At 41.4% G+C, this 22,705-nt stretch overlaps 1 protein-coding gene across 4 annotated transcripts; it reads left to right on the forward strand.

The window, feature by feature from the left end:
• Positions 1-6,245: 6,245 nt before the first annotated feature.
• Positions 6,246-22,029, forward strand: LOC306953411 (myosin-1B-like; the record flags this gene model as incomplete). Of its 4 annotated transcripts, none has more annotated exons than XM_079544307.1 (38): positions 6,246-6,449; positions 6,538-6,681; positions 6,777-6,933; positions 7,494-7,521; positions 7,619-7,733; positions 7,813-7,905; positions 8,026-8,089; positions 8,176-8,274; positions 8,363-8,466; positions 8,561-8,699; positions 9,822-9,940; positions 10,095-10,244; positions 10,797-10,967; positions 11,135-11,441; positions 11,738-11,850; positions 12,537-12,624; positions 12,720-12,837; positions 13,553-13,676; positions 13,762-13,898; positions 14,000-14,255; positions 15,176-15,418; positions 15,592-15,768; positions 15,855-16,000; positions 16,090-16,180; positions 16,267-16,656; positions 16,764-16,890; positions 17,285-17,403; positions 17,715-17,911; positions 18,070-18,253; positions 18,332-18,497; positions 18,666-18,790; positions 18,974-19,282; positions 19,424-19,627; positions 20,428-20,553; positions 20,639-20,809; positions 20,895-20,999; positions 21,242-21,337; positions 21,877-22,029. In XM_079544307.1, 38 exons carry the CDS (start codon positions 6,246-6,248, stop codon positions 22,027-22,029), a joined length of 5,859 nt encoding a protein of 1,952 aa, XP_079400433.1. The 4 variants fall into 4 exon arrangements, with proteins under 4 accessions (XP_079400433.1, XP_079400434.1, XP_079400436.1 ...); XM_079544308.1 differs by having other exon boundaries at positions 11,777-11,850; XM_079544310.1 differs by having other exon boundaries at positions 11,135-11,429; positions 11,777-11,850.
• Between the last annotated feature and the right edge of the window lie 676 nt (positions 22,030-22,705).

Here is a 22,705-nt window from a genome sequence, read left to right on the forward strand (position 1 = left end):
GTAGTCACCAAGACACCTTTGATAATATTTGAAAAGTCATGGCAGTCAGGGGAAGTCTCTGGTGACTGGAGAAAAGATAACATCACATTCATTTTTAAAAAGGATAAAAAGGATGAGGAGAGCCACAAAAATGACCCAAAGGATGGAACATGTCTCCTATGAAGACAGGCTGAAAGAGGTGGGGCTATTAAGCCTGGAGAAGGGAACGCTCTGAGATAACCTGATAGCAACCTTTCAGTATCTAATGGGGAGCTCCATAAAAGAAGGCAACAGATTCTTTAGCATCGTCTGTGGTAATAGGACAAGGGGAAATGGTTTCAAACTTAAAGAGGGGACATTTAGGTTGGATATAAGGAAAGAGTCTTTTGCAGGGAGGGTGGTGAGGCACAGACACAGGCTGCCCAGAGCTCTGGTGGATGCCCCATTCCTGGAGAATTTCATGGCCAGGCTGGACTGGGCTCTGAACAACCTGATCGAACTGTGGATGTCACTGTTCATTGCAAGGAAATTGAACTAGATGACCTTTAAAGGTCCCTTCCAACTCTAAGGATTCTGTGGTTCTATGAGAAAAAATATGATTACACAGCAGAATAACAGGGAATAGCAGATATTAATAAAAAGAAATTCACAGGTTCCTATCCTCCTACATGCTAGAGGAAGGTCATCTGAGCACCACTTTCCAGACCTCCCTTCCTCAAACCTACCATTGCAGAAAAGAAGTCCATGCAAATTAACACAACATCAAAGAGCAAATCAGTGCATAAAATGAAAGAGCAGGACCACATTCTAGTAGTTTACATCTACTCTTAGAAAGCAGTTGTACAAGAGGAAAGAAAAAGAGCCTCAGGAGGCTTTTCTGTAGACTCCTGTAAACTCCTTCTCTATTCCATTCCCAATAGTGGAGACCTACGACTTGTCTGTAGAATTTTGTGCAGCAATCATGAGCCTGACATTCCTCTTTTATAGCTTTAGACTGGCCATTTTGGAGGAATGTAGGAACAATTTCAGGGCGTGCAGGGATGTGAAGAGGAATGCTTTGGCCCACATGGAATTATATCTGGTGATTTAATTTTCAAGATTATTTCTATCACCTCCTTCAAGCTCAGCACCGGTCCATCATGACATTCAGGAAGTCAGGGAAAAGTGGCAGGAAACATGCATAGATGGACAAGGAACTAGAAACTCCTAACTCAAATACAAAAGAGGCACATGGGAGATGGACAAAAGGTCACATCACCTAGGAGAACTATAAAGATGTGTGTGTGTGTAGGGATGGAGTTATGAAAGTCAAATTCCATCTTGAGCTGAATTTGGCAAAGGAATGTAAAAAGAAATAAGAGGGCTCCTAGAAATATAGCATCAGCAAAAATGAAGACTAGATAAAAGGTAGGTCTGTTGCTCAGCGGAGCAGGTTACCTAGTGGCAGGAGACATAGAAAATGGCAAGGTACTGAAAGACACATTTCATCTTCATTTTCCCTGGTAAAAGCTGTCTTCAGATTTTTAATTAAAGCAGTGGTGATAACATACCAATGCTTTTAGTTGTTGCATATTGCTTACACAGAGTCAAGGACTTTCCTGCTGCTTAATCTGCCCTGCCAATGAATAGGATGCACAACATATTGGAAGGGGACACAGCCCAGACAGCTGAGCCAAATGGACCAAAAGGTAATTCCATAGCATGTGGCCTCATGCTCAGCAATAAAAGCTAGAGTAAAAGGAGGAGAGAGTTGGAGGGGATGGCATCTCTCCAAGTAACCATTAAGCATGATGAGTCCTGCTTTCCTGGAATTGGCTGAACATTAGCCTGTTAGTGGGAAGCAAAAAATGAATTCCTTGTTTTGCTTTGCTTGCATGTGCAACGTTTGCTTTACATACCAAATTGTCTCTATCTCAACCCAGGAGTTCTTGCACTTCTCTATTTCCAATTCTCTTCTCCATCCAGACTGCGGATGGTGAGCAAGCAGCTGTGTGACTCTTAGCTGCCTTAGAGGGTTAGACCACAACACAAGAATTGAAGAACTTGGATGTACTCAAATCCAATGTCTTCATGGAATACATCTTAAGTGCTGGAGAGCGTTGGCATATGTCACAGTAGGTAACACAGGTAGGAGTCCAGATGAGTCCTAAATATTTCCAGAGAAGGATAGAGATTACTATTCCATCAGGAAGTGTGGAATATGCGTAAAAGCAAAAAGAGAAGTGGATTTTAGTAAAGGTTTTGACCTTGTATTGTACAGCAGAATACAGAAGAATTGGATAAATGGATGGATAATTAGGTGGGTTGAAAATTGGCTCAAGCCCTGAGTTCAAGAGATTGTGACGAATGGCATGATACTCAGTTAGCAGTCAACAACACACAGTTGTTCAGTACTGTAATAAGTGTTTTCACCAACACCAGGGATAATGATGGTACAGAGTGTAACCCTGGCAAGTTTGCAGATGTCAAACCTGAATACAAACCAGCAGTGTGCTGTTATTGTGAAAAGAAACAAATTGTATATGAAGATATGTTAGAAAGAGTGTGATCAACACATGTGAGGAAGATGTTATTGCCCCTCTATTAAATAACAACGTGGAGAAACAGGAGAGAGTGAGTTGGTGAGCTACTAAATTGGCCAGCACATAAAGCATACAATGCATTCAGTCTTGCAAATAGATTGCAGGGTGATGTGGCAGACTAAAACTGCTTGACAGGCACCTGAAAAGATGATGAAGACAAATTATTCCTGAGAGCATCAGATGATGAAACAGTGGCAGTGACTGCGAGTAGTGGCTTGGAATGTTCAGCCTGCACATTGTTTTCTGCTAGGAGGATAGTGTGCCATTGCACATGGTTTCATGACTTGAAAACATGCCTCATGATATGAAACCATGACTAGGATCCTCCAGATGTTCTTTCCCACCGACATTTCTGTGGTTCTATGAAGCACCACTTCTTTTTCTAATGGGGACAGTCAAATTTGGGGAGCACTTATTGTTGTTTTTCTGATCAGTATTTTGAATATCAGGACAGGGGTAAGAGAAACATTTCATCTCTTCTCATACAGCAAAGCAAAAAAAAAATGCTTCTTGATGGAAATAAAGGCTGATTAGTCTCCCAATTATCACTTTTCCAAACTAGATTGGAAGATGCAAGGCAGTGCACAAGATGTCACTGGGACACAGTGGTGCACATGCTGCAGAAAGAGTATGTGTGAGGTGCTATCTCCTGAAATGAATTCTATGGATTGTAGAAAGTGGCCCAGTATTACCAGGTTTAAAAACACAGGGAACAGAAAAATGTCATATGTAATTCCCTCTTTAAATTATTGCCTTGCCAGATTATTCCTATTAGCCCTAGGAGGTGAAACAAAATACAAAGTATCAAACTGACAGACAGGATGATATATTATAAGTGTGATCTTTGAACCACTGTACTGGAATCTTAGTCATCCTCTTCAATTAGCATGTGCAGAGGACCTAAAAAGCAAGTGGAATAATAAAGAATCATTTTCAACTACTACTAGACTTAATGACAAAGTAAGGACTGTGTAAGTGGGTATTGCCAAGGGCACTGAGAGCTTTAACCAAAATGAAAATTATGACAGTTTTCTTACCACTGTATGGATTTCAGCTGCTAAGCTTTCCATTCCTGCACAACTTGGAAGTCATGTCAAAAGTCAGAGCAGCTCATCCTTGTTCCATGGAAGGAATTCAGATGGTAGAGTGCACCTTACTCTGAAAAAGAAACTGCAGATCTGCAAGTTCCAGAAGTTATTCCCAGAAAACTCATGAATCTCAGACTTCAGTTAGATAGAACAGCTAGCATTCTATTTGTGTCTTTTTTCCTTACTCCTACCTCATAAGATGATAAACATTAATTCTATCTACTGCTTGTCTGTAGCACCAGAGAATATGAACACATCACATTGCCTACATTGCCCTATGAATTCCAAAAATACATGAATGGTTTTCAATTATTTAATGCTTCCAAGTATATCTAATGTTCCCCTCCACTGAGAACTACCATGCTAAGTCTAAAAACTATCTACACAACTGAGCTTATTTGTACATGGGTAAATAAGGTGCCTTCCTAAGTCACAACACATCATTACTGATGTATCAGAACACAACAAGTGCTCTTCTTCCTCCATGTAAACAGCATCTAAAACCTTAGTGAATTTTGCCATTGTTTTTAAAATGAAAAGGTATTCTAAATTTAAGAAAAGCTATCTTTACTGATCTAAAATTGTATGCTATGGATTACAATTATGTTAGTTTTGTTATTTATGTTATCAGAAGCATCTGGTGGAATAAATCTGCCTACACTACTCAGAATTTGCATTGCTTGCTATAGGAAATAAAAATGACTTGTCTACATCCACAGGTTAGACCTGTCTAGACTCTGAATTTCACGGGAGTTCTGCACATTTCTGTGGAGTCTCTGTTTGGGAGCTGGGAAGACTAGTATATTTGTGACTTAAACCCCTGTACTTTAATTCGGAAACCATAGCCACTGTTCAAGGTCTTTACAGTAGCAGTAGTGTGCTGAGTTAATACTGTCAATAAATCTGAAAGACAAAGAAAACAAAAAGCCAGCAATCGCTGCTGATCTAACCTGACTGAAACCTCTGCTAGACATGTCTGAGGGAACTGTCACAGTCAGATATGGAGAATAGCAAGGAAATACTTCTGAAATCCAATTTCTAGTTGTAGCCAACTTGTGACAATTCAGAAGATAGTAAAAGATGTATATAAATATATGGATTAAATAGCCTGACCTTTTGAAAGCAAAGAAGAAAAACAGTGAATTGTAAGTAGTTGCAGTAAGATAAACATAATATTGCTGTCCAAAATTTTGCAACTAGATTATTCAAGATATTGCTAGTCTTTATCTGCAAGAATATCTTGGAATAGAATCTCTCTTTGCTCTTCGTAATATTTATCCTTCTCATTACTGCTGAGTCGTGAGGCACACAAATCTTATATGTCAAATAGCAATTCAGGAGTCAGGAGAAGAGAAGCCAACAATTCCAAGTCCTGCTCTACTTGCTGGGCAGCACTTCCTCCTTTCAGACCCCCAGTCAAAATATTTATAGGAGATTTATTCATGTAGCAAGTAAGACTTCAAATATTTCTAAATATATCCATGATGAACATGAATGAGAATCATGTACTCAGTCAACTTTGCCAAACAATGCTTTGCCAATTTTTTTTTTTTACCTAAGAAAGAGGAGGAGGGAGTTGCATGTGCCGACTAGAACCTATAAAAGCACTGCTGGGACAAGCCTTTTCTGTCTCTACAGAAACCTTCCAGCCTTCCAGGTAGGAATATAGTTGACTGGGTGCTGGCAGAATCCCTTTGCATTCCTGCTGCCTGTGGAAATGATTTCCTCAAAGGGCTGCTTCTATCAGCAGAAATTTTCTTTCTACTTTCAAGTCACTTGCATGTTTTCACTCTGTGGTTTATCCTTGGCATTCTGTGCAACAATAAGAACAAATCTGTTATTTCTGTTTTTCAGCACTGACCAGCATCCAGCCTGCGAGCCATTTGTTGTCACAAGAGGTAAGACTCTGATTTATATATTCATAGGAATAGACCCACCGAGAAGAGTTTTATGCAGCTATGTGGGCACTTGCTACAACCCCTTAGATCAGTAAAAATTAATGCAGTGAATTTCTAGCTGGGTTTGCTGTCTAAAACAGCACCTTTTTTTTTTTTTTTTTTTTTTTTTTAATAAAACATACTATACATGCTGGGAAATATTTAGCCTGTGAATAGAACTTCATGAAAGAGAAGATACACTTCTCAGATTGCTCTGAATATTTTGCATTGAAAAGTTTCCTTATTTTGGTACAGCTTAATCTTAAAGGATCAAATCAAAAGGAGAAGGCTGAAAACAAGAAAAGCTAGAGCTCCAATTTCTAGCACAGGAGAACATCTTGCTAGGACCTAAAATTGCAGCGATTTTCCACTGTAGGATGCTGAAAATCTAATAGTTCTAAAGAATGGAACATGAAAACTGGAACTAAAGAAAGTAAAAATCATATAAATCAAAGAACTCCATTACATCTGAGATCTAAATAAATTGAACGTAAATGTAGGGGAAAAACAGATTAGACAGAGAGGGAAAACTCAAGAATGGATAGAGAAGAACACAGTAAAGTGATGTCCAGTACAAAGGAATTTCTTCCATCACTCAGCACTTTGGTATATCTGTTCCTTTCAGCCCCCTGCTGCGCTGAACTGCATAAACCGCAGCCATGTCATCAGATGCTGAAATGGCTGTCTTTGGGGAGGCAGCTCCTTACCTCCGAAAGTCAGAAAAGGAGAGGATTGAGGCCCAGAACAAGCCTTTTGATGCCAAGACATCTGTCTTCGTGGTACATGCTAAAGAATCCTATGTGAAAAGCACAATCCAGAGCAAAGAATCCGGGAAGGTCACTGTCAAGACTGAAGCTGGAGAGGTGAGTAAAAGGCAAGATATACAATGTGAATTTAATTCCCACAGTGGTCTCTGAGCTGACATGTAGGGATTTGTCTTTTCTTTGGCAGACTCTGACCGTGAAGGAAGATCAAATCTTCTCCATGAACCCTCCCAAGTACGATAAAATTGAGGACATGGCCATGATGACCCACCTCCACGAACCCGCTGTGCTGTACAACCTCAAAGAGCGTTATGCAGCCTGGATGATCTACGTAAGTACCAGCAGCTCTCTTCCTTGGCTGGTAGCTGGGGAGGACTGCTGTGCCAGGCTGAGTGGAAGCCAACGTGCCGTGTCCCTTCCTCGCAGACCTACTCGGGCCTCTTCTGTGTCACTGTCAACCCCTACAAGTGGCTGCCGGTGTACAACCCGGAGGTGGTGTTGGCCTACCGAGGCAAAAAGCGCCAGGAGGCCCCTCCACACATCTTCTCCATCTCTGACAACGCCTATCAGTTCATGCTGACTGGTGAGTGCCTGATCTCCTCCAATGCAATCTGAACTGAAGAGCCCCATTGCTCATACTGCACTATGTGACAAACCAGCACCAAACACCACAGAGCTGTATGACAGCAAGTGAACGAAGAATTAATGTTAAGATAAGCTGGACCAGATACACACATAGATTCAACCCTGTGTGCTATTTACACTGCGTTGTACCAAATCCTACATTTTCCTAGTGCAGAAGTAAAGCTGGACTCAGAGTTTGTTGCTTTTTTCCAATGATGGAAGAGAAAGCATTATTGCTCTAGGCAGTTGCTTACTTTGAACACAGGTAGGCATTTTGTCTAGATTCCTTGAATCTAGAACTGTGTGAAGGGCAAGAGGATACACAGTTTGTGTGAGGACCACGTGCCTCTGACAGCTGTATGCCTCCATTTGTGCTGCTACTGTGGGATATGGAAGCAATCCATTTCTTTTCCTGGGGAATTAGTGCTTGTGAAGAAGCTCCAACTTACAGCTTTGCTTTCAAGTCAGTGCAGTGCCACTCAGGACAGTGGCTAAGCTTTCCTTTTGCCTCTTTCACAGACCGCGAGAATCAGTCGATCCTGATCACGTAAGTATGCTCCTGCTCCGGTCCCTGCGGGGCTGCCCTGTGCCAGGGGACCTTCTCCCTGACCTCACGCTCTCTGCTTGTCTGTTTGGCTCGACAGCGGAGAATCCGGTGCAGGGAAGACTGTGAACACGAAACGTGTCATCCAGTACTTTGCAACAATTGCAGCTAGTGGGGATAAGAAGAAGGAGGACCAGCCAGCGGGCAAAATGCAGGTGAGCTCCTAAAAGTAGGACCCTTCAACCGTCAGACTGTTTTCTGAGCTGAAGCATAACAAGAAGATTTCTGTTTCAGGGGACACTTGAGGATCAAATCATCAGTGCCAACCCTCTGTTGGAGGCTTTTGGGAATGCCAAGACTGTGAGGAATGACAACTCCTCACGCTTTGTAAGTTGTTGCCTGGCCTAAGAAGAAACAACTCTTTTTCTCATCATCACAGCAAATGAAATATTTTCACAGTCAGAGATGGGAAGGTGGACCTAGGTCACTTATTTTTTATTCTTTCAGGGTAAATTCATCAGAATCCACTTTGGTGCCACAGGCAAGCTGGCTTCTGCTGACATTGAAACTTGTAAGAGACTCTCCAGGCCTGATTGGTCATGTTCTTTCTGACCGTCCTTGCCTTTTGTGCTAAGTTTCTCCTTCCATCCTTGACAGATCTGCTGGAGAAGTCCAGGGTCACTTTCCAGCTCAAGGCGGAAAGAAGCTACCACATCTTTTATCAGATCATGTCCAACAAGAAGCCGGAGCTAATTGGTAGGAACTTCGCCAAGCACAGTACACTGAACAATCTCTTTCGTTCTTTTCCATGCCAATTCTGTACATGTTTTGTCCTTTTTCTCAGAGATGCTGCTGATCACCACCAACCCATACGACTATCACTATGTGAGTCAAGGGGAGATCACAGTGCCCAGCATTAATGACCAGGAGGAGCTGATGGCCACTGATGTAAGCAGTGCACAGGAGTTTTCTTGGGTGGGCTCTGACCTAGAAGCAGGCATGGTATTTACGGCTAAGGATTCTTCACTTCTTCCTGTGTTAGAGTGCCATTGACATCCTGGGCTTCACTCCTGATGAAAAAACAGCCATTTACAAGCTGACGGGGGCTGTCATGCACTATGGCAACCTGAAGTTTAAGCAGAAGCAGCGTGAAGAGCAGGCAGAGCCAGATGGCACAGAAGGTATCAGCACAATGTATACTGAAACACTCGCTAATACAGGCAGTAATTCCTCTTCAGAGTCACTGACTCCGCCCACGGTTTTCCCCTGGTGCTCCTATTGCAGCATATAAGGCTGTCCTAAATAGAGGTCTTCCGTGGGAGAACACAACCCAGTGGGTGATGCAGACTGCTTTGAACTATGCAAATGCAAGGGCCAGGGAATCCTGAACCACATTTCCATTGGCTGACATAATACTAGTCAGGCAGAAGAGAGACAAGATGGGCTGCTTTCTACATCTGGCGCATAACCAAGAACCGCTGCGCTCACTGACTTACGTTCATGTACCCAGGCAGCTATCTGTCATTTGTCATCAGTGGTAGTCACCTCCTGAAGGTGTTGTTTCCGTGTAAAAATATGCTAGAATCCTGATGCTGCCCTGAAGCCCGTGTTCTGAAGGCAACTCTCAATGCCTGCAGTAAGAGCACTGTCCCATTTCAAACAGTAGCATACTCTTCTAATAATCATGAATCAATCTGCTCTGGTTTCTTCTTACATTTTCTATGATTTATTCAGGCATTCTTAGACAAATCATTCTGCATCCCGTGTCATTGACAGGTCTGAATCTAAATTCCATTGTAGAAGTAAAAGCAGAAATTTTTATGCCAACATTTTGACCTCTGTTAGAAGGTGCACTTTTAAAATTGCTCTTCAGTCAGCTGTAGGCATTATTTTTTACTCAGTGTTTTCCTCTCTTGAGTATCCTGTCTTTAACCTTACTTCACCTGCAGTCACTGATAGAAATTGCACTGTATTTGCTTCTTTAAGGATCTCTGATTTTTCACTATCATCCGAGACTTAGTTCTCCTTTTTCTTTTTTAAAGCATTTACTATTGATTTTCATTTGCATAAATGTGTCAAAATCATTTTTTTCATTCAATAAAATCAAAATAATCCATCACTGAAAAAAAAATCAAACAGTATACATGTTCCATATCTTCTGGGGATTGTTCTTACGATAAATTGTAAATATGTATTTTTCTAAATCAGAATTCTCAACTGGACTGAAATTGTCATTCACTGTTATTTTAGAAGAACACTAATGTCTCCTAGTGCTCCAGCAACAGATTTCTTTTTCTCTTTAGTTGCAGACAAGGCTGCCTACCTGATGGGTCTCAACTCAGCAGACCTGCTCAAGGCACTGTGCTACCCCCGAGTCAAAGTTGGGAATGAATTTGTGACCAAGGGTCAGACTGTGCAGCAGGTAACAAAAATTTGGTGGTTGGCAACTGACACCTCTTTCAGCAACAAACTCTATGACCAGCATCTGGGCAGTGTTTGATAACTGATACCCCAGACTTTCAGTTTTACGCTGCATGATAACTGGAAATCTTCTGGTTTTTGGTTTTTTTTTTTAGGTGTACAACTCAGTTGGTGCTCTGGCAAAGGCTGTCTTTGAGAAGATGTTCTTGTGGATGGTTGTTCGCATCAACCAGCAGCTGGATACCAAGCAGCCCAGGCAGTACTTCATTGGTGTCCTGGACATCGCTGGCTTTGAGATCTTTGATGTAAGAGTGGTGTTTTAACACAGTTTTACAAATAACTCTACTGTGTGTTGAAGGATTTAAGAAGAAATTGCCTTTTTTTTCTTTTTAGAGGGTTTTGATTCTTTAAGATTGCATCTAAAGCATCATAACTCCTACAAGGATTTCCTGAGAATAGAGTCGCGTTGCATATATGCCAACTGACATTCATAAATGTAGAGTTTTTACTGTTTACAAACAGCAGATTAATATTTTGTACATAAAGCACAGACACAAATTCCATAGACAGTGCTTAGATGGTTTGTGACACTTTTAAATCAGTAACTATAAAACCTTTAACTGAACTGGGCCAGTCCAGGAGATATCAAAACTGACAAGTTTAAATGAGTTCATAAACATATGAATAAAGTTCAGCATGACAGCAGAGACATCCTGACAAGTTCCAAACTGCTGACTGAGTAGAGAAGGATCCACTTGCAGATCCTTCTGTAATTTGTTAAAAAAGGAAATGGCGATGTTCTTTATACTCACTTTTTCATATTTATTTTAATAATAAACTCTATCTGTATTCTTCAGTTCAACAGTCTGGAACAGCTGTGCATCAACTTCACCAACGAGAAACTGCAACAGTTTTTCAACCACCACATGTTCGTGCTGGAACAGGAAGAGTACAAGAAGGAAGGAATTGACTGGGAGTTCATTGACTTTGGGATGGACTTGGCTGCCTGCATTGAGCTCATCGAGAAGGTATCTTCTAATTCACAATGTCTAATACAAAAGAATCATAAAATCATAGCATTATAGAATTATAGAAAGATAGAATGTCTTGAGCCAGAAGGCAAGCCAGAATGAAATTTTTTTCACTTTCCTTCTCCTCACTGCTTTCTTTCTTCATGTATTCATATTTCTCCCAGCCCATGGGCATCTTCTCCATCCTGGAAGAGGAGTGCATGTTCCCCAAGGCAACTGACACCTCTTTCAAGAACAAGCTCTATGACCAGCATCTGGGCAAGTCCAATAACTTCCAGAAACCTAAACCTGGCAAAGGCAAGGCTGAGGCCCACTTCTCCTTGGTGCACTATGCTGGCACAGTGGACTACAATATCTCTGGCTGGCTTGACAAGAACAAGGACCCCCTGAACGAAACTGTCGTGGGGCTGTACCAGAAATCATCCCTGAAGACATTAGCCTTACTGTTTGCCTCTGCTGGCGGAGAAGCGGGTCAGCCCTTTGAAATTCTTTTTTTCTTATTTAGCAACTCTGATAACAGTGAATATCAGTAGAATGTTATTCAGAAACTGCATTTTGTGCAGGGTCTTCCATGATTGGAGTTTATTAATAAAGGAAAACCAATGAATCTGTCTCAGACACCCACTCAGCCATGATAATCCTGAAGATCCTCTGTTCTTTTAGTCTGAATGTTTTCTCTACTTCCTGCCTCATCCTAGTTTCCTTTCTTAGTTTGATCTTTATATATGACCAAGATTCTTGCAGTTTTACACTGAAAAATTCTACAGCTCAAAGTTCTAATACCTTCTTATTTGGCTATTCTTCAGAGAGTGGTGGTGGTGGCAAGAAGGGAGGCAAGAAGAAGGGTTCTTCTTTCCAGACTGTATCAGCCCTTTTCAGGGTAAGTACAGACGTAATTATCTCTTGATTTTTCTCTTTTTTCTTCTTGAAGATTCTGACATTCCAAGTTAAATTCCATAAGGCATTTTACTGAACAGTTAACATTTTTCTTTGTATCAAAAACATCTTTTTCATGAAAGGGCTAACTTCACCAGATGAGGCCAGGGGAAAGATAAATATTGATTTAGTCCTTCCTTGAACGTTAGAAAAAGTAGCCTAGGTCAGGCTACAGTTTCATTTATATGCATGTGGGTTAGCAGAACTAAGCTTCTTCTGTCCTGGAATGACAATGGTGGATATGGATGTCTGCCTGAAAGAGTATCTAGTCTGGATCTGCACATACTTTTGCAAACGGCTATACACATGAAGTCAAAGCAACAGGGAAACACCAACACCAGCTATCACCTCTCCAGAGAGTAAGGCAGATGGAAACATCCTTATTTGAACACTAGATATGATCTGGCATCCTGTATAGTTTTTTATACTGAGTAAAATATGTGTATCTCTGAACAGCTTTGCAATCACTCCAAACCAGAACTTCAAGACTAAAAACTATTAAAAAACTCAAATTGGTGTGGTTCTACATGGGAATATCAAGTCCATTATTCCTATACAACAGCTCCAGTTTCTCACAAAACTGCAGAGGTAACATTTGTTAATAAAAAACCTTTGTTCTTGCTTCTACAGGAGAACCTGAACAAGCTGATGACCAATCTACGGAGCACTCACCCCCATTTTGTGCGCTGTATTATCCCCAATGAAACAAAAACTCCTGGTAAAAACCTGAAGTAGAGATAAATCTTATCGTGATGCAGCCATTATTCTCTATGCTTTATAATGAAATACCAAATAATTATCTCATTTGGTTAGGTGCCATGGAGCATGAACTGGTGCTGCATCAGCTGCGTTGTAATGGTGTGCTAGAAGGAATCAGAATTTGCAGAAAGGGATTCCCCAGCAGAATCCTCTATGCAGACTTCAAACAGAGGTCAGACTCTTTCCTGTTCTCCATTGAAACTTTACTGCTTAAATGCACTTTTTAACTACTTAAGATTGATGGTTATTTTGAATTCCAAAACTACCTAATTAAATCTAAAACAAAGGAAAATTGCTGGAATGTATAACCCAAACCAACATTTATGTCCAGCATAACAATTTCTAGGAGAAACTGTTGAGAAATAAAGGGCTCATCAGATGTCATCACTGACTTTTATTCATCAAAAAATCAAGTTTTGCCAAAGTGTCTGACTATGGAAATAAACTAGAGCTACAAAAGCTTATGCTCACAAGATTAAAAAAATGAAGATTGATACCTGGATGCAAAAAATTCTTATGCAGAAATTACAAACTCAGAATGCTTTAGACACTGTATCATCTGATAGTTTCAGGGAATAATAATTTCTTACCACTCACACAGTGGCAATGTTCCTGTCTAGCAAATTTATATTTAAAAACAACAACACAACTTAAGAAACAAAAATAACAGAATGCAATAGTTGGAGATGAGCATTCTATTTACACCTAGACTTTAAAACTTACTTTTATTTTGTTGTTGAATTTGGACTTAATAATTAATGTTATCTATAAAAAGGGATGGAATGCCACAGGCTCATTCTGCAGCAAAGAATATCATTAATTTCAATAAAACAGCATAACCTTACAACTTGAGATTACATTAAATCATATCTTCTTTCATTCCTCAGATACAAGGTGCTTAATGCCAGTGCCATCCCTGAGGGACAGTTCATTGACAGCAAGAAAGCTTCCGAGAAACTCCTTGGGTCAATTGATGTGGACCACACCCAGTACAAATTTGGTCACACCAAGGTACAAATACTGCTTGACTGAAGAGCTACGTATCTGTACTCTGCAGTACCAGAAAATTATGTGCTGCAACATTCCATTTCTCAAGGTGTTCTTCAAAGCTGGGCTGCTGGGACTCCTGGAGGAGATGAGGGATGAGAAGCTGGCACAGCTCATCACTCGCACACAGGCCAGGTGCAGGGGCTTCCTGATGAGAGTGGAGTACCAGAGAATGGTGGAGAGGAGGTAGGTGTTCCCCATCTTCACTTAAAGGCACTGTATTTGAATAAAAGTTTTACCACTCATCACACTCAAAATATTCAGTGTACATTTTAATTATGCTTCAGAGAGTCCATCTTCTGCATCCAGTACAACGTTCGTTCATTCATGAATGTCAAGCACTGGTCCTGGATGAAGCTGTTCTTCAAGATCAAGCCCCTGCTGAAGAGTGCAGAGTCTGAGAAGGAGATGGCCAACATGAAGGAAGAGTTTGAGAAGACCAAGGAAGAGCTTGCAAAGTCTGAGGCCAAGAAGAAGGAGCTGGAGGAGAAAATGGTGTCCCTGCTGCAAGAGAAAAATGACCTGCAGCTCCAAGTGCAGGCTGTGAGTATTATTTACTCCAGGGGGAAAACAAGCAAAGTTTAAGTTCTCTTTCACAGTAGAGAATCCCCCATCTGCAAACAAAACTGCCTTAAAACTACTGTAACCTGAATCACTAAAGGTAATATTCATTGTCACCATTATAATATGGAGTTCCGGCTTGGGAAGAATTCTGTAAGTCTCAGATCCTGTAGCTATGTTACTCCGTGTAAGTTCACATTATAAGTCCCAGATGTAGAAAATAGTGAATAGGTTTATACAGATAATGGAGAGAGATTAGAGTTGATGACAAAGTCTGCCTTTAATCAGTTGTCGAAAAAAAAAGAGCCTTGTGACATTTCTTATGATATGTGGTATCTCACACGTATTCCTGCAGCTAGTACTACTCCAGAAAGACACAAATACCCTCTACATCCAAATACAACTGACAGCCCATACAATGTATACAGTCCTCTTTTGCATATCAAAAGATTTGGCAACATTTGGCAATTTTTTGAGCATTAAAAAGTCTACTTCAGAGCTTCAGAATACAGTCAGATTCAAGTGGCCGCCTACAATTACATCTAGATTATGTACTGCTTTACCAAATTCAAATTCAGTTATGCCAGCAAAATCCTTCACAAACATAAAACAAGAAGATTTCTGTACAATTATACCCACTTATAAATTTTCAAGCAAAGGAAACAAAGACCGCAGTAGAAAATGATTTTTTACATATTTCTAAATCTTATTTATAAATACAACAAGAGGAGACCTGAGGATGAAATAGAACTAAAAAAAAATTCTGATTAAAAAAAAAAAAACACATTTCCTACAAGATAAAAAAAATAGAAATTCCATGACTTCTTTTTCAAAATGACTCCCTTTCTATTCCAAGCCTGCTAAAATTTGGAAATAGAAAAAATGACTATCTTTCCCCTCAGGAAGCAGATGCCTTGGCTGATGCTGAAGAAAGATGTGACCAGCTCATCAAAACCAAAATCCAGCTGGAAGCCAAAATTAAGGAAGTGACAGAACGGGCTGAGGATGAGGAGGAAATTAATGCCGAGCTGACGGCCAAGAAGAGGAAACTGGAGGATGAATGTTCAGAGCTGAAGAAAGATATAGATGACCTGGAGTTAACGTTGGCTAAAGTTGAGAAGGAAAAGCATGCCACTGAGAACAAGGTATGAGGCAGAAGTTGTCGCTCACACTCCAATAAAGAACATTTTGTGATTTTGTGCTTTTGGAATTACAGAATGTCTTGAGTTGGAAAAGACTCAAGAGGGTTGTAAGTCCAAATGTTACAGGAGTCTTGAACCTACTTGCTTTAATTATACTTGCTCCCTTCTTCTGAAAGGTGAAAAACCTTACAGAGGAAATGGCAGCCCTGGATGAGAACATTGCCAAGCTGACAAAAGAGAAGAAAGCCCTCCAAGAGGCCCATCAGCAGACACTGGATGACCTGCAGGCTGAAGAGGACAAAGTCAATACACTGACCAAAGCTAAAACCAAGCTGGAGCAGCAAGTGGATGATGTAAGAACAAAAGCATATGGCTATTATAGGACAGCTGTGGAGATAAATATGGGCTGGCAGAGCACTGATGATCTCATTCTGTTTAGCTGGAAGGGTCTCTGGAGCAAGAGAAGAAGCTGCGCATGGACCTTGAGAGAGCAAAGAGGAAACTTGAAGGAGACCTGAAGTTATCCCATGATAGCATAATGGATTTGGAAAATGATAAGCAGCAACTGGATGAGAAACTGAAGAAGTAAGTGAGGTTGTGGGACACCTGAGTGCTGGGCAGGTGCATGTAGGAGGTTTTGTTCAGGTGTTAACACAGTTTGTTTTGTGCAAAAGGAAAGACTTTGAAATCAGCCAAATCCAGAGCAAAATTGAGGATGAGCAAGCCCTGGGCATGCAGTTACAGAAGAAGATCAAGGAGCTGCAGGCAAGTCTCTGGTCCTTCCCTTCTGGCCTTCAGAAAACATCTGAAGGAGAAGGACATGGGTGTGAAGGGTTCCTGATGCTCCCCAGGCCCGTATTGAGGAACTGGAGGAGGAAATCGAAGCAGAGCGAACCTCTCGGGCCAAAGCAGAGAAGCACCGAGCTGACCTCTCCAGGGAGCTGGAGGAGATCAGTGAGCGCCTGGAGGAAGCAGGAGGGGCTACGGCAGCTCAGATCGATATGAACAAGAAGCGTGAGGCAGAATTTCAGAAGATGCGCCGCGACCTGGAAGAGGCCACGCTGCAGCACGAAGCCACGGCTGCCGCCCTGCGGAAGAAGCATGCGGACAGCACAGCGGAGCTTGGGGAGCAGATCGACAACCTGCAACGAGTCAAGCAGAAGCTGGAGAAGGAGAAGAGTGAGCTGAAGATGGAGATTGATGACTTGGCCAGCAACATGGAGTCTGTCTCCAAAGCCAAGGTACAGCAATACCTTATAGGTTTGTTGCCTCATTGGAATTCTGTGGAATTCCACCTCCTTGTGGGGAGTGTGAACTGCTAATTCTCTTTCTGTATGCTGACATATAGGCAAGTCTGGAGAAGACATGCCGAGCATTGGAAGATCAGCTGAGTGAGATTAAGTCAAAAGAAGAGGAGCATCAACGGATGATCAATGATATTAATGCTCAAAGAGCTCGTCTACATACAGAATCAGGTAAGACTTTCACGTTTCCTTTATGTCAATGAACAATGACTGAGTTGAGTCTGTTCCATTTAAAGTAGAGGAGACACAGAGAGGATCTCAGAGAGCAATTTAATCTAGGGAGCTCTCTTCAAGATCGGGTTAGACCACACAACATCTGAAAGCCCTTTCCAACCTAAAATCATCATGTGTTTCTGTGATTAACTTAGTGTATAATTTACCTTATAATTTACATGAGGCCTGTTCAACAGAATTGCCTCTCCTATAAGGAGAAATGTATGAATTAATATTATAATTTTTTGAAAGCAATGTATTTGAAATATATTGTCTTAAAGCCCAGTTCTAATCGTCCACAACACTGTCATCAGTGGCAATTAAAGGCCTAAGTATCTGCAAACTTTCCCAGGTGAATATTCACGCCAGGTGGAGGAGAAAGATGCTCTGATTTCTCAGCTGTCTCGAGGCAAGCAGGCATTCACCCAGCAGATTGAGGAACTCAAGAGGCATTTAGAGGAGGAGATAAAGGTGAGGAGGTTATACAAAATTTTGTTTTATCCAGTGCATCCCCCTTACCAAAAGGTGCTGCAGACATACTAGATTACAGAAAAATTGTGTTGAGAGAGAAAAAAATGATAGTTAATTCAGCACAAGTTGTTTTCTTCCTGAAATCTGCCACCTATCCTTGGAAGATATTGCAAATTCCCAGATATTCATTCCTCATTCTATATATTGCCATTATTTTCACGAAAATAATTATTAAGAGTCCAATAGCTTATCAGTCAGAACACTTTCCAAGAGATTTCTATTTTTCATCATCCTACAACTTCTCTCCACAGGCCAAGAACGCTCTGGCCCATGGCTTGCAGTCTGCCCGCCATGACTGTGACTTGCTCCGGGAACAATACGAGGAGGAGCAGGAAGCCAAGGGTGAGCTGCAGCGTGCCCTGTCCAAGGCCAACAGCGAAGTGGCCCAGTGGAGAACCAAATATGAGACGGACGCTATTCAGCGCACAGAGGAGCTGGAGGAGGCCAAGTATGTGGAGGGAAAGGGGAAGGCTGACAGAAACTAATAATGGAAAATTGAAGAGGGCACTGTAATATACTGGCTGTAACATACTGGCTGCACACCACTGCTTCCTATGAACCTGAGAATTTGCTTTCTCAATGGAAATTGTGCTTACAACCTCCCAGGAAGAAGCTGGCACAGCGCCTGCAGGAGGCAGAGGAACACGTTGAAGCCGTGAATGCCAAATGTGCTTCCCTGGAAAAGACAAAGCAGAGGCTGCAGAATGAGGTGGAGGACCTGATGATTGATGTGGAGCGAGCAAATGCTGCCTGCGCAGCTCTGGACAAGAAGCAGAAGAACTTTGACAAGGTATTCTGGGCTCCAGGCCTGTGTTTTCTGAGCAGAACGTGATTGTCGCATCCGTACTCATGCTCTGTTGCTCCTCAGATCCTGGCGGAGTGGAAGCAGAAGTACGAGGAAACGCAGGCTGAGCTGGAGGCCTCCCAGAAGGAGTCTCGCTCCCTCAGCACAGAGCTGTTCAAGATGAAGAATGCCTATGAGGAGTCCCTGGACCACCTGGAAACGCTGAAGCGTGAGAACAAGAACTTGCACCGTAAGTACACAGGCCTCTGCTCTCAGCAGGGCTTTTTCTCAACTGTGTCTGTCCACCTCTCCACGTTTGTTTGCCTGAAGATCTACAAAGATGTCTTTGCCTTAATGTGCAAGGGCTATTCCTTTCTTTTTTTGCCTGGTGTATTACAATATAACTTTGCTCACACAGAGGAGATTTCTGACCTCACGGAGCAGATTGCAGAGGGAGGAAAAGCAGTTCATGAGCTGGAGAAAGTCAAGAAGCAGATTGAGCAGGAGAAATCTGAACTTCAAGCCTCTCTAGAGGAAGCAGAAGTAAATCTTCATTTCATAAATTTTAGTATACAAAATACATTGAGCATCATTATATCGTTATATATTGATACACAGGAAGCCTTTGTTTTCCTTTGCCGATTAGACATGATGGTGTATTAAATTCTTCAGCAGAACAGTTTATGTAAACTTACTGATATTGTCAATTATATAATTAATTGATAGGCCTCCCTGGAACATGAAGAAGGGAAGATCCTGCGCCTCCAACTGGAGCTCAACCAGGTCAAATCTGAGATTGACAGAAAGATAGCTGAAAAAGATGAGGAAATTGACCAGCTGAAGAGAAACCACCTCAGAATTGTGGAGTCCATGCAGAGCACCTTGGATTCTGAGATCAGAAGCAGGAATGAAGCCCTGAGACTGAAGAAGAAGATGGAGGGAGATCTGAATGAAATGGAGATCCAGCTCAATCATGCCAACCGCATGGCTGCAGAAGCACAAAGGAACCTCAGAAACACACAAGGAGTGCTCAAAGTATGTAAAAACTAAAGATGTACTGATTGATTTCTTACAGAGGTAAAAATGTTCTTGTATTCAATTTTATCAGTTCTAGCCTGATGAGAAAACAGCAAAACAGGAAAAATGTGCCTCACAATGTCTCATATCTCCAACCAGGATACCCAGATACATTTGGACGATGCTCTCAGGTCACAGGAGGACCTGAAGGAGCAGGTGGCCATGGTGGAGCGCAGAGCAAACCTGCTGCAGGCTGAGGTTGAGGAACTACGGGCAGCCCTGGAGCAGACGGAGCGCTCGAGGAAAGTGGCTGAGCAGGAGCTTCTGGATGCAAGCGAGCGTGTGCAGCTCCTCCATACCCAGGTCTGTTTATAAATGTAATAAATGTTCATATATTTGCTCCATACAAAGAAAATAACTAAGGACTGCTTGAACATAAATAGCATTTAGTAAATTATATGTTAGAATGTTTAAAGTACAAGTAAGAAATAGTAAAAGTGAGTTTTTGTCTGCAGATACAGCAGGGAGCTGTAGTATTAGGCTACAGTAGAAATATTTGAAAATTAATCTTTTAACATAGTCACTGTAAGTATTCTGTAGATTGGGCTCAATTGCTTTCGGCAAGTAGACTGAAAGTAATAAGAGAAGGTTATGTTGTTTTTCTTGGCAAGTATAAATTCCCTCTTTGTTGATTCACAAACTGTACGAAAAGTTTTATGGAGTACATTCTATAATATTGAAGCATATCACAGCCACAGGAAAATGAAAATCTACCCCAGACACTCCATTAGAACAGCATTCCATGAGACCTAATGGTACTATTTTGCAGTGTTCTGAATTTGATATAAGGTAATGGAAGCAAAATGTTGATGCTCTTCAGCAGAACACATAAGATAATCAACACCAGGATGAAACTGGAAACATTTGGCAAATTCAGAGTCAAATGCGAGAAACAGTTCTAGAGAACTCACATAATTATGAGACCCATTTTCATTTTTTATGAGTATATCCCATGGCTCTTCAGACATCTACTACAACTACTTATGAGAGATTCTTCATATAAATATGAAGAGAACTCTATATAAAAGTGGGTAAATTGTTTTTTACTAAATATGGTGTATTAAATCTGCTGGAGAAAACACAGTATACTTTTTCTTCAACAGAACACCAGCTTGATCAACACCAAGAAGAAGCTAGAATCAGACATTTCCCAAATTCAGAGTGAGATGGAGGATACCATCCAGGAAGCCCGCAATGCTGAAGAGAAGGCCAAGAAGGCCATCACCGATGTGAGTTGGGGCATGCCTCCACTGCTGATGGTGGATGCATTCTCCCCAAACATCTCCAGTCACAAAGGGCTTCTTTCTCCTCCAGGCGGCCATGATGGCAGAAGAGCTGAAGAAGGAGCAGGACACCAGTGCCCACCTGGAGAGGATGAAGAAGAACCTGGACCAGACGGTGAAGGACCTGCAGCACCGTCTGGATGAGGCAGAGCAGCTGGCCCTGAAGGGAGGCAAGAAGCAAATTCAGAAGCTGGAGGCCAGGGTGCGTAGGACTGGTATTTGTGCAAGTGTGTGCAATGCCAGGTCAGAGATAGCAGGGAAGCTCCAAAATGGGCTTTTCATTGCAGGTGCGGGAACTGGAAGGGGAGGTTGATGCTGAGCAGAAGCGCAGCGCTGAAGCCGTGAAGGGTGTGCGCAAGTACGAGAGGAGGGTGAAGGAGCTGACCTACCAGGTAAGGCAGAAAAAGCTTTTTCTTACACATCCTTCTCTCATGAAGTCTGAATGTTGTCACACTGACATTGCAATTTCTTTGATATTGTGATTTCTTCCCATTGTTCTCTTTCATTGACATGGTTAATATGTCTTTGTCTTTGGTCCTACTGGACAGCAGTGCTCTCTGAGGAGTGCTACTACCTTTGTTTCGTCTAAGGGTGGAGGATAGGACGTGTTACTATTACTTACCCTTTTCTGTAGTCTGAGGAAGACCGGAAGAATGTTCTCAGGCTCCAGGACCTGGTAGACAAGCTGCAGATGAAGGTGAAATCCTACAAGAGGCAGGCTGAGGAGGCTGTAAGTATCATTCTGAAATGAGCCAAAATCTTTTCTGTTTTGTTTTGGTTCTTTTTTTCTGTGCAGCTTTTGAAATTTTTACTTTTTAAATCCTCTTGCAAGACACAGCAATGAAAAATTTAAGATTGAGAACTGCTGCTTTGGGGACGCACTACAGTGTCCTATCTCTATTTTTGCTCTAAGTGTCAGTTTACTGTTCTATCTCTTAATTTCTGCCCTACCCTATCTATTAGCAACTGCTGCCAAACTGTCTCCTGCCATGGACTGTGTTGGGAATGTGCTATGTGTAAGATGGTCTTGGCCTTTCCCGTACCATGATGTTTTTTTCTCTTCTGAAAAACATATTGCACTTAACAGCTTCTTTCCTTGTCATTTTTTTGAAGTTAGCCCTGCTTGCCCAGCATTTGGATTTTTGTCTGAGCAGTTATTAATACTGAACTGTTTCTAAAAAAATTGAATATCTTGGAAAACATCCACTCATTAGGCATTCTGACACCATTAGCACACTGTTGTTTTCATTACTCCCTCTCCCTGTACAGGAGGAGCTGTCCAACGTCAACCTGTCCAAGTTCCGCAAGATCCAGCACGAGCTGGAGGAAGCCGAGGAGCGGGCTGACATTGCAGAGTCACAGGTCAACAAGCTCCGAGCAAAGAGCCGGGAGATTCATAAGAAGATAGAAGGGGAGGAATGATGCTCACAAGGCTAAAATGTGACCTGAGGCATGCATAAAATGTAAACCTCAGTGTTGCTTTTTTATGCAATTGTCACTTATGTCTAGGTAATAAAGAGTGTAGAGACCTTTGCATATGATTAGCATGTTGTAATTATTTTAGAGTGCATGTACATTGCTTATGTTTACATTTAAAAGTATACTAAACAAGAATATATTTACATTTTTTAGAATGCATTGGGAATAATGATGACTAGCACAAATTAATTGCCACTTCAAAAATGGGGACACTGGCAAGAATCCACAATTTAAAAACCATGGAGGAAAAAACAGTCTAATTGAAATTCAAGAAATATGATAATATTTTTTTCTAAGGAATTAGTATTGTATCAGAAAAGTCAGCTACACAGAGGCTGAGTTTGAATATGGGCAGATATTTTTATAACATAGCAAAAGAAAAATAATATTGCAGGCTTCATATTCTTCCAGAAAGTTCTCTGTGAAACAAAAGCAGGCTGCAGTCTACAGCTAATTTTGCTAAATAGCAGTACTAGGAGCAAATACTGGAGTGCAAATAGTCTTCTCATGTTGAGAGACGACAGCTTATCCAGTTAACTTAAAAGAAAGGATATGTGGAATCCACTCCAACTTTGGTTCATGACTTTTACACAGTAAGGAAATTTTTTAACATAAAAAT

Source organism: Tetrao urogallus (assembly GCF_951394365.1).
Source record: "Tetrao urogallus genome assembly, chromosome: 18".
NCBI classification, from domain to species: domain Eukaryota; kingdom Metazoa; phylum Chordata; class Aves; order Galliformes; family Phasianidae; genus Tetrao; species Tetrao urogallus.